The sequence below is a fragment of the Neovison vison genome, chromosome 8 (assembly GCF_020171115.1).
Source record: "Neovison vison isolate M4711 chromosome 8, ASM_NN_V1, whole genome shotgun sequence".
NCBI classification, from domain to species: Eukaryota; Metazoa; Chordata; class Mammalia; order Carnivora; family Mustelidae; genus Neogale; species Neogale vison.
Genome location: NC_058098.1, coordinates 92,319,389 through 92,336,200, shown reverse-complemented (window position 1 = coordinate 92,336,200; position 16,812 = coordinate 92,319,389). Strand labels below are relative to the sequence as shown.

At 33.9% G+C, this 16,812-nt stretch overlaps 1 protein-coding gene across 4 annotated transcripts in view; it reads right to left on the bottom strand.

Annotated features, from left to right (window-relative positions):
* The window catches only part of ZNF638 (zinc finger protein 638), a 68,200-nt gene that overhangs the window by 22,482 nt on the left and 28,906 nt on the right, over nt 1-16,812 (bottom strand). For all 4 annotated transcript variants that reach the window (XM_044261344.1, XM_044261340.1, XM_044261343.1 and 1 more), the window contains 9 exons: nt 11,570-11,620; nt 9,378-9,446; nt 8,154-8,240; nt 7,814-7,882; nt 7,410-7,450; nt 5,341-5,472; nt 3,388-3,516; nt 2,008-2,049; nt 1,178-1,312 (listed from right to left, as the gene is read on the bottom strand). In XM_044261344.1, the coding sequence (XP_044117279.1) occupies nt 1,178-1,312; nt 2,008-2,049; nt 3,388-3,516; nt 5,341-5,472; nt 7,410-7,450; nt 7,814-7,882; nt 8,154-8,240; nt 9,378-9,446; nt 11,570-11,620 (755 nt within the window). The remainder of the gene's footprint in view (nt 1-1,177; nt 1,313-2,007; nt 2,050-3,387; nt 3,517-5,340; nt 5,473-7,409; nt 7,451-7,813; nt 7,883-8,153; nt 8,241-9,377; nt 9,447-11,569; nt 11,621-16,812) is intronic.

Genomic DNA, 16,812 nt, shown 5'->3' with positions numbered 1-16,812 from the left:
ACATTCTTTAATTTTTCTGAAGAATAGATAAATTTTTCTTCCAGACTTCAAGTGTGATTACAAAGGTAATCTTCATTTCAAAGGAAACAAGAAAAAGCAATCCTTAAAATGTTCCAAAGTCCAGGCAAAACAGGAGATTATGATAGGTATTTTTAAGAAATTAAAAAAATAACTACCAGAGGATTAAACATATCTAAAGTAAAAGTTCAAAATTCCTTAGACCACCTGTCTTACACTATTTCTTAAGTATCAAACATGCTCTATGGAGCAGTTAGAAGCATGTCAAAGAAATTAGTATCTACCTTTGGTGAATCAGTTCTGAAGCAAACACTGTCAACTTTGATAAAAAATCCTACCTTCCTAGGTAAATACATGGTTGCTCAAAATCTAATTTTACTAGACAAGTATCTGAATTAAATATTAAACACAGAGGGCACAGCAAATATAAACAGATTAACAATTTCTTTTAAGGAAGAACAAAACCCCTAAGGGATGATCACTTTGTACTTCTTTCCATATAATGAAACAAAAAGAGCTAACTCTCTATGTGCTTTACAGCTGGAAGTAACTTGGAAAGTATCTGGTAACACCTTTTTTCATTTTATAAGTAAGAACTAACTAAAAGTGTAAATCAACTCAGCCAAGGTCACAAAGGTAGTAAAGGCTAGATGAACTCACGCTTAAACTTTCCCGTAAGATAATGTTCTTTGCACATACTACCACTCTCCCTTGTGCAAGTTTTATTTTCCATTAAAACTAGGAGTTCTGGGGCACCTGAGTAGCTGGTTAAGTGTCTCCTGATTTCAGCTCACATCATGATCTCAGGGTTGTGGTATCAAGCCTTATGCCAGGCTTCCCACTCAGTGGGGAGTCTGCTTGAGATTCTCCCTCTCCCTCTGTGCGCGCTCTCTCTTTCTCAAAATAAATAAATAAATGAATCTTAAAAAGCAAAACAAAACAAAAACACACTAAGAGTTCTGAGGAGAAAGTCATCATCTCTTTCTTTTTATTATAGCCCAAGAGAAAATATGCTGATCTATCATAGTTCTGCTAAGAAATGATATTTATAGGTGTTTCAGCTCAGAAGACAGATTAAAAGTCACAAACCTGAAGAGTACAGGGCTCAGTCATATATTCTCTACAGAACATATAGCTAAACCAGGAGGGACCTTGTTACCTTGTTTTTATTACTCATGAATACGTGGTGAGCCACTTTTCCAAACTGAAGTCCAACACAAAGCACACACTGAAGCCCATCTTCCGGCAAGTTATCAAGATGTACAAATCGATCGTAAATTTTATCTGTATTTGCCTGTAATTTTTTTTTTAAGAGACAGCACAGAAAAAGAGAAACACAGCTCAAGTATCAAACTATAAACACAGATTAACAGAAATTTAATTTTTCAGAGGTCAGATGATACCCTCTCCCAAGAGTAAGAAAATGACTATTGGAGTGAAGACAGTGAGATCTTAGTTTTAGATTTGAGTGATCAATGAAACGATATACTCAAACAAGAAGTATAATCCTTCTTCTATCAACACAGTATTTACCTAGAACACTTTGTAACTAAGCCACTTAATATAGCTCCAGTATCTAGAAAATATTTCACTTTAGGGATTACCATGATCCTTTACTTCTTATTTTACCAAGAGAAGATCCATCAGACACTTTCATCACCCCCAATATTTTATTTTTTCAATTTAAATTCAATTAATTAACATATAATGTATTGTGTTATCATATACATATAACATACATATTATATATCATATACATATACACATATCATATACATATAACATATAATGTATTAATGTATCAGAGGAAGAGTTCAGTGATTCATCAGTTGCATTTAACACCTAGTGCTCATTATATATCACATGCCCTCACCATCACTTCAATGTTTTAAAATGAGCGGTAAGGTTTTCTTTTATTTCTAACAGGTGAATAACCCAGGTTTCCATCAGTTAAACAAGTATACAAAAGCATTTAAATGCAAAACTTACCTCTGGGTCATTTTCTTTAATCAAGGTTGTAAATATAGCTTCCTAGAAAGGCAAAACACAGGAAAGGTGGAAGATGTAAGTCTTCCCCATACATATATTTATTTATTCAGGGTTTATAATAACCTAACCTATATGAATAAGAATTAAACGCTGTTTCATAAAATGAGAAGTCAGCAGAAGTTTTGTTCCTTCTAAAAATCTTTCCGTCTTCCTGAACAAATTATTCAAGTTCCACCTTAATACACTTTAATTCTTCCCATTGCCTTAAGTACATTAAAGATTAATAACATTGTATTAGGGGGAGGACATTCAAATTCATATATAAGGAATAAGAGATTTAATTTAGCAGACAATTAGAGAATTCAAATTATAAAACAAAAAGTTAACTAAGCAAAGTAGGAGATGAGGAAGAACAGAAATGTAGGCTTGCAAAAAAAACAAAAAAACCACCACACAACAGTTATTTAGTATAGTTATTTAGTACTGTACAGTTATTTAGTACTGTTGACTACAAAGAAGGCTAAGAGTAGCCTGAGACAAAAATGTCAGAGCTGGGAAAGGAAGGGCTAGCTAATGGATGGCTTACCTGTATAGGAAAGGAACTTTAACTTACAAGATTCTGGTTCTTAAACTTTTTTTTTCTTTTCAACAATATTGACACATATAAAACAACTCTACCATTACATCAGAGTGATTCGCAATGGAAGGCTTTCTCAAATAACACGCATTTCCACCTTCCTCTAGAGATTCTAAAAACTGCTTCATGCCTCTTAGTTGATAATAAATAGTTGATAATAAATGTTTGTGTGCCACAAAGAAACAGTGAAGGGTTTCTGAATCAGTTGACTTTGAACAGATTTATATTCTATGTCAGTCTCATTACTTCATGGAGAAAGATTTTGAGGGAGACAAAACTAAAGGTAGGAGACATAAAGAACTACTTTAGTTGGGAGTTTTCAAGAAACAAAGCAATAATGGATGGGATAAAGGGGGAACAAACTACAGAAATGTTTATGATTTAAATTATACAAGACCTAATGATGGATGGCTGTGAGAAAACAGAGAAAAATTAAAGATAACATCCCAGTTTGGAGGACAGATAACAGCAGTAAAATAAGAATACAGAGTTGTCTACAGATAGTAGTTTTCAACTTTTTTCCCACTCTGACATACATGAGGGATTAGATTCCCTCAATACGGAAGTAATTCTCAACCACTGGGATAGGAGACTGTGAAGAGACAGGAAGAAGCTTTTTCTCAATCACTCAGAGAGAACATGTAACCCAAAGAAACAAGCTAGAGCACATAACCAACTACAATAAACCTGATCCAAAAATTTTATAATATTCTAGTAAAAATCATGCTAAGTCTATTATTTACCTCATCTTTTATATTCATGTTTTCAGGAACCATACTTATTGAGAGTTGATTTCCATCCATTGATATTGGAAAGCAGGTATAAAATTTTATCATAGATTCTGCAGATTTTCTATTTATTTCCATAAATATCTTTTAAAATAAAAAGTACAAGAACAAAAAAATGTCTTTAAGTTACTTTTTCTTGAAAAGATTTAATACTAAGAGTCAAATAACTTAGTAAACATTAAGATAATGCATCTTCAGAAAGTGAGGCCAACAGACTCAAAGTATTACAACCATAAGGAAGTAATAATGAATGAATGGACTCACAAGGCAATACTAAAGAGAAATAAGATAGGACATTCTAGTAAATGACATTTACTAGAAAATCTAGGAAGGAAATAAGGAAAATCTTATTTATCTTATTCATCACTGTAGTCTTAGTACCTATAGCAGTATCTAGCATATAGCAGGTTTTAATAAATATTTAAATAAATAAATTTAATGACTGATAAAATATGAGAAGTATGAGAATTGAAAGAACCAAAGAAATGTGTAATGATTACCAATGATTATTTTTAATTTTGTTTTCCTAATTATAAAATTATAGTGCCATACATTTTGGTTTTAATTTTCATCCCTGGGTAAACGAATAGTTGAACATTCTTCTCTGTGTTGGTAGTGGGGCAGAAATCTTCCATATTATTTGATCATAGTTGTAATTTTTTTAAAGGAATTATCTATTTGTGTAATCTTTCAATTTATTTATTGAACTTTTAACATTTTATAGTGTAATTAGGGTATGAATCTTTGTTTCCCTTTTACACAAATATTTTTAACTTTTAATTTGCATCTTGCTTTGTTAATTTTGCTTATATGATTGAATCTGGTATTTTTCCACATAATATCTGGAAAAGTATTAAATCTCTAAATAGTAATTCTACTCAACTCTAATCAAAATTGGACAGATAATAATCTACATTTTCTATATCTGAATTCATATTTAATGTATCTACTTATTCTATGGTATGATTCTGAATTATTCACTTCCAAATTCCCACAATTTCCCCCTATTTCAATGTACTGTCACATAAAAAAAATTATTTTATAAAAAAATTTATTTTTATTCTCATCTCTAAATAAAAACAGCTTTAATGAAATATAATTTACATATCATAAAGTTCACCAGTATAGGTGTAGAATTCATTGGTTTTTTAGTAATTTATGAAGTCATTCAACCATTCAAATAATCTACTTTTAACATTATGTGAAACTGCATTTAACTCACTCATTCACTCTCTTCTTCTACTCTGTTTTCTGAAGCACACTGGCTCTGGCTACCAGCAAACATATATCCTACTCAATGCTCTCTAGTGATCCCCAATCCCTTTCTAATGTAAGAACACTACCATCAGCCACCAGAATGGTGGTTCCATTATTTAAACTTTCCTGAAATCTCACTCCCTATAAGATACCTTCCACAAGTTGTCTGTATTAATATAGTGTTTTTTTTTTTAATTAAAAAAGCAGTATGTACTTATTACTGAAAATGTAAAACACACAGATAACCTAGGTTATTCTAAGTACTGACCACATCTCTATCTGAGAATGGTTACTTCCCATTTGAGTGCAATTGGTAAAACAGAAGCAATACTAATAAAAAAGTGCTACAAAGCTTGTTAAGTTGTTATAAAACTCTGTATTAACATACTGAAGATATAAAACATTTCTTTAGACTAAAATTCTGAGCAAAATTTTGACACATTTAGTAAGCCAACCTCCCCATCGTTAAAACTAGGTCAGTTCAGAATAACACTAAAATACGGGATGTTTTATACTTTAAAAATCCCTTAGCTTGAATGGCTTAATTATTTTGAGGTGCTCCTTTTAAAAAACCTTTCTTTTTAGTTTTTTGAACTTAATGTTTTTCAAAATGTGCTTCAGACAATATGAACAGCTATTATCAACGCTTACCTTTTTATGAGATGATAAAATCAAAATATCCTTTAAACCACCAAATGGTTTTACTAGGTTGTAAACTTCTTCTATAGAATATCCTTTATTAGGCAAATTAGAAATAAGTACCACACACATTTCCTCTGTTTCCTTCAAAACAAATTTAAGAGTTGACATTCAAATTTCTTTAACTGCTTTTATATTTACTTAAGTTTATGCGGCAGATCATGGTATGTTAGTATTTAAACTGCATTTAATACTAAACCTTATCAATTAAGAAGGCCGGTCTGAACCTCAAAACAAAAGAAAATGCAAATTTCCTCTCTTTAAGTACACAGCATAATTTCAGTCATATCAAGGCTTTTCGTTCTCTTTTTCAACCACTGCTTAAAAACACAAGTTTAAGGGGACACCTGGCTGGCTCAATCAGGGATGCATGCGACTCTTGATCTTGGTATGAGTTCAAGCCCCACAACTAGGTAAGGAGATTATTTACAAAAATAAAATCTTTTAAAAAGTAAAAATAAAATAATAAAAATGCAAGTCTATTTATTTTTAAAGTGCAAGTTGAAAAACACCAGTTTGTCTCTGACAACTCCTTCATGCACGGCTGCCATTCCTGTGCTATGCGATGCTAACACCCCCAAGCTCCAAAACAGAACATAGCTTTTCATCTTGCTGAATAAAATAATCTTTTAGGTAAAATTAAAAAGTTTCCCTAGTGCCTTAGAAACCTTTCCCTATAACCCAATTCCCACTACAAAGTAAATACTTTCACTTCTGTCTTCTTTTCTTTCAGATCTATTCTTCAAGAGGACGCTCATCAATGCCAATTTTTCCTTTTAGTGAATTTGGAGAAATATCCCCAAAGGTGTACTAGAGTAAACTGGACAACCTGTGACTTTTCTTTTAGAAAAAAAAAAGTGGGGGATAGGGATGGGGAGAACCAGGAAGTTGTAATTTTCACAAATCAGTTGAGAATGATTTTCAACTACCATGTCAACTGTGTTCATAAATGGTTCCTTTGTAAGTGCTTTAAGTCAATCTATTTGTGCTTTAAAATATTCTTCCTGAGGGCGCCTGGGTGGCTCAGTGGGTTAAGCCGCTGCCTTCGGCTCAGGTCATGATCTCAGGGTCCTGGGATCGAGTCCCGCATCGGGCTCTCTGCTCAGCAGGGAGCCTGCTTCCCCCCCACTCTCTGCCTGCCTCTCTGCCTACTTGTGATTTCTCTCTGTCAAATAAATAAATAAAATCTTTAAAAAAAAAAAAAATTCTTCCTGAAACAAAATAGTTAAGACATACTACCTAGTTACTACTTGAAGAATGCATCTATCAGTCAAAAATAAACTTACTGTTTAGCACTTGAATGATCTCAAGATCTTAACCAGCAAAATATAAATTAAATTAACAAGATATTAATAGTCAAAATCACAGATGAACCACAAAAAAAAACAGTAATGTGAACTTTCTGCCCTTCAAACGAAACTTCAAATCCTACTCACTATTCTAAAAACACAGAGAACTGGTATTCTAAATATTAATTTATCTCCCACTTGCCTCTAAGAAAAAAGAAAACAGATTTCACAAAAATTTTACTGGTTTTAATTTGGCAAACTGCTTTTCTACTCAAAAACCCATTTTGGCCTAAACTTTTTTTCCTGGTATAAGGTAAACGTCAAAAACATGTACGTTTATTGATCATCTGCACTTTAACTTTTATGACTTACTCTGCAACTCAAACTCTATCTAAAAAGTCACAAATGACAGGGGTGTCTGGGTGGCTCAATTGGTTAAGAATCCAACCCTGGACTTAGGCTCAGGCCATGATCTTAGGGTCCTGAGATCCACCCTGGAGCCAGCTTAAGATTCTTCCCTTTCCCTCTGCCCCTCCCCCATCTCTCTATTTAAAAACAAAAACTTAAGGTGAAACAATAAAACTCAAAAAAAAAAAAAAAAAAGACGTCACAAATGACAGGTTTTTCACCATGCCAAATCCTGTAAATTTTTTAGTGGGTTTACAGTAAGTAAAATATATTGTGTCAAAGTTTCCTAAGCTTTTAAATAGTAAGTAAAATATAAAGACTGACCTTGTTAACTGGTTCTTTTTCCGTGGACTCCACAGCAGCTTCTGAAGATACAAAATAAGGTAAGAATTCATGCAGATATATTTTATTTACCAAGATCCCTCTTTTTCCACAATGGATTAAATACTAGCTGCATGAAAATGTACACAAATGACAAAATACTACAAAATGTAAGAAGGAAATAGCTACAGAAATAACATTTCATTTTTTTTCTTATAAGAGCAAAATTTCAGAAAAATCAAGAGGGTGGTGACCTGAATCATAATATTTTAAGTTTCATTAGTATGAGCCTGATATTTAAAAAAATATACATGTATATAAGACACAAAACTAAAAATCTTATTTCCTTAAAATTTGATTTTCCATCTTTAAACATAAGAGAACAAAATGAAACCTTTTTGACCTACCTGAAATAGTTTCCTTAGCACTATTTTCAGTCGCTTTGACTTCCATACTGGTCTTTATTTCAGAGTTTTCTGCATGAAACAGTCTGCTTTAATAGTCTAGAAAAACACGCTAAAATAATTAAACTAATGAATCTAAACAGGAACTTAAATTTGCTTATTTTGTCACTAAGTATCCTCAGACTGACCTGATTTAAGTCAAAGCTAATACAGGCTTTTCTCTGAAAATCAATAAAACAATACCTTTGAAGATTTTAAAGCAATAATTTCAAAATATACCTCAAATGTATACCAAGGAGATCTAAAGAAAGCACTTAAACGAACGAAAGCCTTTGGAGCTTACCTGGTACAATCACAGGTTTATTGGCATCTTTGTTTTTGACAATGCCAGCTTTTTTGACTTCCAAAGACTTCTTTCCACCAGATTTTGCTTTTAAAAGTAGAAGTGAACAGTTATTCCAAGGATCTGTTCAATCATTTAGCATGTTATATACTCATATATATAAGAAATGTGGTCCAACTTCATTATAAAGGCAGTTTCTTTTCCATATATTTATGATTTCCATTTAGGTCTGTTTACCAGTAAGATTAAAAGCAAATTTAAAGGGGTCCCTGGGTGGCTGAGTTGGTTAAGTATCTGCCTTTGGCTCAGATCATGACCCCAGGACTCTGGGACTGAGTCCCACACAGGGATCCCCACTAACAAGCTTCTCTCGCTCCTCCTGCTCGTGCGTTATGTCTCAAATAAATAAATAAATTTTTAAAATATCCCAAATTTAAAATGATACAATCTTGTTGATGGCCACTAGTTTATCTTCCATGTGGCAGAAGCATGTCATAATCGCATAGAAAATTTTTTAAATAATTTCAACAAAGGCTCTTCAAAATTAGCCTATATATTAATAAACAGATCATGTTAGTTTCAACATGTCACATTTCTTTCTTTATGGAGGAAATACATTCTTTTAACAGGGAAAGAAGAACATTTTTTGGAGTAACAAACTGAAAAATTTACCAGCTGGGGAAGGTAATATGAAGCAACAGCTCTAAAAAATGAGGAAAATAAAGATTTGTAGGGGGAAGTAGCAGAACAGTTTATAATTATACAGCTGTCAAAAATGTTTCCTCTGGGGTGCCTGGGTGGCTCAGTGGGTTAAGCCACTGCCTTCGGCTCAGGTCATGATCTCAGGGTCCTGGGATCGAGTCCCGCATCGGGCTCTCTGCTCTGCAGGGAGCCTGCTTCCTCCTCTCTCTCTCTCTGCCTGCCTCTCTGCCTATTTGTGATCTCTCTCTGTCAAATAAATAAATAAAATCTTTAAAAAAAAAAAAAATGTTTCCTCTGCAAAAATCTGCAGTAGCACACTGTCAAAGACCAACATATCAAAAAACAGTAGTCCCATTATGTGTCAGGTTTTAAATATCAAAGAAGTATCTCCTAAACCTTTCAAGATGTTATTAAATACTATAAATCTTATGAATTTCAAACTTGCTTTTGATGGTATCTTTATTATATTCTTCAAGGGAGGATTAAGAACAAACTTAATCCTCTTCCTCCCAAAAGTCTTACCTGTTTTGATTGAAGCTTTACCTTTAGCAGCTACTGTTACCACAGACTTTACAGAACCCGCTGATTTCCCTAAATCACAAAGTTGTAGTCAAATTGGTTTATTTAACTAGTATCAACAATCCCCAAATAACCTCTTAAAGAATATGAGTGACAAACCATATTTTATCCAAAACATAAAATGTTATCTTTGGGGCACAGGTCACTTTCTAAATCAAGCAATGACAATATCATCTTCAGAAAAAAGTATCACTAAAGTAAGAATTCACCTCCCCAGAGAGGTACTTAGAAAGAGCATTCAGGCAAGTTAAATAAATCTCTGAATGTGTGGACCAACTAAGAATTACTAACTGCAAGGATATAAAAACAGTCCCATAATGCTTTTAATGGTTTCATAAACAGTTATAATTAGGGTTTCCCAGCCCAAGCTTACTTGGCTCCCAGCTGACTAAAAAGCATTCAAGAACACCTTAATCATGGTTAAGCCACATAAAGCCTACTTTGACTCATTCCTACTGGACTCTATGTGAACAAGACTCTTTAAATTGCTCTGACCCTTCTTCGTACATACACATCTGTTACTCTTGCTTATTTTCAAAGATAATGTATAAAGACTGTGATCATCAAAGTGTCACTGAAAAGATCACTAGAGAGCAACAGAGGTTTAGCTCTGAAATTTAGGACTCATTAACAACTACCAAGGCTGCTGCACTATGAGGAAAAAAGCTCAGAATCAAATTACCAGTAGATCCAAGCTGAATTCCAAATTAAATCGTCAAGTCTTGGGGCATGAACCAATTTCTATGCACATGTGCCCATGTGTAAACAAGGGTGGTGACTGCTTTAATTACTTGAGGAATCCTTTTAAGAACATGATTATGCTTTTGAAAAGTTATAATACAAATAAAACTAATGACATGTAAAAATCAACTGAACTGTTTACAAATTCACCCTTTATATCAAAGACAGACCCTAACCTTTCCCAAAAAGATTAATACCAATCATTTATAGAGTATCACCTAACCAGTCATTTCTTAGTCAACCCCAAGTTTGGACACACTGCTGTGTCACATAAGCTGAGCCCAAAGGGTCTTTCAGTATTTCTTTCATTATCCCTGTATTATACATCAATTCACTTTAATACTTCTAGCTGGGCACCAGAGCTTAAGGAAAAAATATGGAGAATTAATTTCCCAGCACAGTTAAGGGGTGGCTAAGCAGCTTTAACACCCATTTCCCCCCAAATCTCTACCAGAATTCCCATAAATTTACTATCAAAGTAATACCAAACTGTTTACTAAATAAATGCATCCTCAAAACAAGATATCTAGCTTCCCCTGACCCCTTCAGATTACTGCTTCAAAGAAACTCTTTTATGAAAATTCTGGATCTGCCACTAACAATGGTTATTTACCAATGCAAAGCTGCATCCTTTCTACTATTACAGAGAAGATAATTTAATACATTGATTTCTATCCACTTAAAAAGATGACCCTGGGGGCGCCTGGGTGGCTCAGTGGGTTAAGCCGCTGCCTTCGGCTCAGGTCATGATCTCAGGGTCCTGGCATCGAGTCCCGCATCGGGCTCTCTGCTCAGCAGGGAGCCTGCTTCCCTCTCTCTCTCTCTGCCTGCATCTCCATCTACTTGTGATTTCTCTCTGTCAAATAAATAAATAAAAATCTTAAAAAAAAAAAAAAAGATGACCCTAAATGAACAAGCATTTAGCAGAAATGAGAAGTAGGAAGGATAATGCTAGAGGAAGGAGAAAAAATAATTACTTTAAAATCCTGAAGGGGCATCTGGCTGGCTCAGTCAGTTAAGCGTCCAACTCCTGATCTCAGCTCGGGTCTTATCTCAGGGTTGTGAGTTAAACAACCACCAAGAAACCCCACTAAAGTCCATAACAACTGATAATGAAATATAATTCTGCTGTTTGTTATCTGAACTATTTTATAAAAGAAAGTTTCCAGAGAGACCTCAATAAAAGAGAAAGCGGAAAATTATCTTATTTTGATAATTACTACAAAGAAGGAGCATTACCTAAGTCTCCTTTCTCAGAATTCCTAGATGGCTATAAATTTAAAAAATTAGTATATACCCAGCACATACTTTGTCACATGAAATCCAAGATAACTGTTATATACTTCTTAAGTAATTTAAAGTTAATAGGTCTAGAATTCTAGTAAAAAACATACCTGAAGACTTAATGACTTTGGCTCCAGATGTCTTGGCTTGTCCAGTTTTGGCTAATAAGAAAAACATTATCAATGACGCATTACGAATACTATCATTTAGACTTAGGAAAGAGCTAATCTGGCAATGACTGAAGAAACACTGTAAAAAACATCCTTACGCTCATCTTTGTAAGCTTGTGGAACTATATAGGTAAATTCTGAGACATGCAATTGCTGAGATGAAAGGAAAAGATTTAAATTTTGACAATATTAAATTGTTCTACATGAAGACTCTACCAACTGATATTCCCAAAAACAGTACACAAGAGTAGGGCTTCCAATTTCCACATACAGTAATTAAGAGAAGTTATTAATCACTCCAATCTAAGATGGACACTGGTACAGATTAATTTTTATTTCTTTAATCAGGAATAAAGTTATATTGACTTTCATATGTTTAATTCAACACTAAATCTTTCTCTGTGATCCGCTATTCTAATATTTGCCAATTTATCTTTTGGGTTGTTGAGGTTTTCTTATTTATTAAGAGGGCTTTACATATTAAGAAAATTCATCTGTATCACAGAGGTAACAATTTTTTAAAAAGTTATGCAAAATACTTATGTAAAAATAATTTTTATGTAATCAAGTATTTAAAAGGGAAGGATGCCCTTGCTCTGCAATTAAAACCAAACAAAAAAACTCTCCATATTTTCTTTCAGTACTTTTAATTACCACTTTGTGAATTACAATCCGCTGTGATTTATTTTATTAACATGCTTTACTTTTACAAAGTGACAAGGCAATTTAATGAGTAATTGATCTTTTCCTGGATAATTTAACATATTACCACAATTATTTACTGATATGTAAATATGTTCTAGAAAATACCCCTGGAAACTCTCTGTCCTACTGACCTTTTGTCTAGCTGTACAACTACAAGAAACTATTTTGAGTCTTTACCTCTGTTACTTCTTTTAATATCTGTTGGTGCTCATCTGTCCTAATTACACTTCCTCTGCAGAATTTTTCTGTCTATTCTGTTAATTCTTTATTTATAAACTTTATAATCAACTTGTACAGTTTAAAAGTCTTATTGTTTGTATCAACTATATTCAAATTAAAAAAGAATCTTACTGGCAGTTTTATTGGGTTCCTAACATTTATCTTAAGATAAGAAAAAAAGGGGCGCCTGGGTGGCTCAGTGGATTAAGCCGCTGCCTTCGGCTCAGGTCATGATCTCAGTGTCCTGGGATCGAGCCCCGCATCGGGCTCTTTGCTTGGCGGGAGCCTGCTTCTCTCTCTCTCTCTGCCTGACTCTCCGCCTGCTTGTGATCTCTCTCTCTGTCAAATAAATAAATAAAATCTTTAAAAAAAAAAAAAAAAAAAAGATAAGAAGAAAAGACAGATTATAATGGTGAGAAGCTTTCTATCAAGGAATGAGCTGTTTTCCACATAGCATTTCTTTATGTCTTACAATAGTAGTTTAAAATTTTCATAGTTTTTACCCTTTTTATTTTTTTTATTATTATTTTTTAATATTTTATTTATTTATTTGACAGAAATCACAAGTAGGCAGACAGGCAGGAAGAGAGAGAGGAGGAAGTAGGCTCCCCGATGAGCAGAGAGCCTGATGCGGGGCTTGATCCCAAGATCCTGGGATCATGACCTGAGTCAAAGGCTCAAACCCACTGAGCAACCCAGGCGCCCCCCCCCGCCCTTTTTATTATTTTAAACAGAGTATTTTATTAGATTACATGTAAGTGGTTATTCTTTCTACATAATAAAGCAACTGAAACTCTAAATTAATTTAGAAAATTAAGGTGGCTAATTAGATTTAAAGGCATTTCAGTAGACTCTCTTACATTTTCTGTCATACATACACATTTGCAAATAGTAATATTGAATCATACTTTCCAATTTTTATGCCTGTGACTTGCACTGGCAAGTGGCTGTTAGTTTTAGGACAATATTTAAGCTACTTCACAGAAATGATGAATATCCCTTCTTTTGTCCCTAACCTTAATGAGAACCTTCTACTACTCTCACTATTAAGCCTATGCTGGCTTTTGACTTGATATATGTGTATGTTCATATGTATATAAGCAAAAGTTGTGTGTGTGTGTGTGTGTGTGTGTGTGTGTGTAAATATAAAACACACTATCATATTAAGGTAGTTACCTATTTTAAGAATTTTTTTTTTGATACTAGGAACGGATGTTGAATTTTACCTAATATCCTTAGCATTTACCTTTTCTCTACTTAATATGGTGAACTGAATTTAAAAGATTTTCTAATTTTGAAACACTTTTTTATATTTCTGATGTGATCTCCTCTTGGGCACACCATTACTATCCACTTAATGTGCTCCTCACCTCTACATGCTAAAATTTTACTTAAAAGTATTACAGCAAAAAATGTTTTACATCAATGTTCATAAGAAAAATTGTTCTGTAACTTTTATTATAACCACTTTATCAGCATTCAAAACATTTAACTTGTTTTGTGATAATTGTAAATTCACAAGAAGTTGTAAGAAATAATTGGGAAGAATACCATACGCTTCACCCTGTTTCCTCTAATGGTAATATTTAGCATAACTACGTACTATGTTACAAACAAAACTAATACACTCTACCAACATTTCCGCAGTTTTACATACTCATTAATGTATAGTTAGTGCTATAAAATTTTATTATAGATGTGTAGACTGCTATGACCACTGATCACAATACAGAATAGCTCCATCCTCACAAGGATTACAGCAACAGCTACTTGTCTCCCTCCTCTTCAACCCAACAACCACTTGTCTATTCTCTAACTCTACAGCTTTAACATTTCTACAATGCTGTATAAAAAAAGCTTGGGTTTTTTTGAGATTTTTTTTTCATTCAGCGTAATTCCTCTGCAATCCATCCAAGTGTTTCATCTATCAATAATTTGTGCCTTTTCATTGCCAAGTAGTATCCCATGCTACAGATACATCACAGTTTAACCATTCACCCACTGAAGCACATCTGCCCTGTTCCCAGTTTCCAGCTACTATAAATAAAGATGAAAACATGCATACAGAGGTTTTTGCATGAACAGGTTTTGTGTAAATGTAATTCATCCATCTAGGATAAATGCCCAAAGAGTGTAACTGCTGGGTCCTATGGTAATAACACACTTAATTTTGTTTAAAAAAACCAAAAACCAAAAACTAAAAAACTGCAATACTCAGGGTGCCTGGCTGGCTCAGTCAATAAAACATGCAGCTTTTGATCCTGGGGTTATGATTTGAGCCTCACACTGAGGGCAGAGATTACTTAAATAAATAAACTTAAGGAAAAAAACAAACAAACAAACCTGCAATATTCTTATCTGTACCATTTTAAATTCCCAACATCAATGTACAAGTTTCTCCACATCTTCAATAACATTTGGTGCCACCATTTTCTTAGTTTATCCTTTCTGAGAGGCATACAGTAGTCAGCATCTGATGTCCCTATTAACCTGCTTTTTCCTGTTTCCTTCTCTCCACCCCCCTTTTTAAAGAAAATATTCCTTTTCTCTAAATGTCATGGAATAGCTGAAATAGAAATAGATTTATTAATTCCTTAAAGGTTTGGTGGAACTCATACATGGGAACTATTTGGGCAGAATGCTCTAAATGGAGGAATAAAGGACTTAAAGAAAGTCACTTTTAAAAAAATGTCTAATTCCAGTGTAGTTAACATACAGTGTCATATTAGTTCCAGGTATATAATACAGAAGTTCCATATATTACTCAGTGCTCACCAAGATTAAGTGTACTCTTAATCCTCTTCACCTATTTCACCTAACCCCTCACATACCTCTCCTCTGGTAACCATCTATTTGTTCTCTATAGTCAAGAGTCTGTTTTTTGGTTTGTCTCTTTTTTCCATTTGTTCATCTGCTTTGTTCCCTAAAAGAAAGTTATTTTCATCTGGGAATTGGAAAATATAAAGGTAAGATACATTTATTTTAAAAAAGAGAGAGAAAGAAAGAAAGAAACCAATAAAATCTTATAGAAAGAAAAATAATTAAACCAAGGATGACAAATCAGAAAATTTGGGCTATGTTTACCCATGGGTTCAGTTATAACAATACAAACTTAGTTTGAGTGCCCCCTGTATTCTTCCTCCTACAAATACTTACTAACCCTTACACTACATTTAAGGAATGGAAAAATAAAATATTCCCTTACCCAGCCAAGTGAAAGAGAGAGACTTCTAAGCAAACTACTAATACCATGACTCAATGTATTCAGTATCACTAGAAGGGAACTGAAAGTTTCTAATTGCCTAGGTGAGCTAGGGAAGATATCACAAAGAAATTATATCTGAGATGGGCCTTAAAACATAAACTAGAATTTGCTCCAACTCCACCCCAAAAAAAGGAGTCTTAAAAGACATTCTATCTTCAGTACCTTGCATAAGGCCTGGTACCTACCAAGTAGGTACACAGTAAGAGCTTACTGAAGTAAACTGGAATTCAGACAATTCCAAACAAACAGACAGCATAAAGGTAACAAAACATTAAAAAGGAACCTGGGACAAAGGGTAAAGAGTCATTAATTCAATGCTAAAGAATCTGGACTTTCTCCTATAGGTCACTAAGAGCAGAATAATCAGATCTGCCTTAAAGAGATCAGTGTGAATAATGAAGCTGGTAAAAATACCAGTCAGGAGGCTATTTGCAAAATTCAAACATAAAACAATTAACGGTGTGATGAAGGAAAGGCAAAAGACATAGCCTGAGGTAGATCTGAAAGAGAAGTATTTGAATCAGCCACTGAATGGATGAAAAGAGGAAGGATGTTGTTTAAATATGAACTAGATAGGACAGAAGAGAAAAGCCAGGGAAAGGATTACTTACAATTTCTACATTGGATGATGACTGGTAACTGTTAGGTAACATAAGAAAATAAGAGTTAACTTGAGGGAGTAGAGGTCTGTACATGTATGTAAGATGTCACTGGTCCCTAATGCTGTACGAAGATAAAATCAGGAAGACAAGTATGACTTAAGAGGAACAGACATTTAGGAAAACCATTAAAAGAAGATAAAAGAGCAATCAAAGGAGATTAAGAACAAGTTTTCAGGGCGCCTTGGTGGCTCAGTGGGTTAAGCCTCTGCCTTCTGCTCAGGTCATGATCTCAGGGTCCTGGGATCGAGCCTCAGCAGGGAGCCTGTTTCCCCCTCTCTCTGCCTACTTGTGATCTCTCTCTCTCTCTCTCTGTCAAATAAATAGGGTCTTTA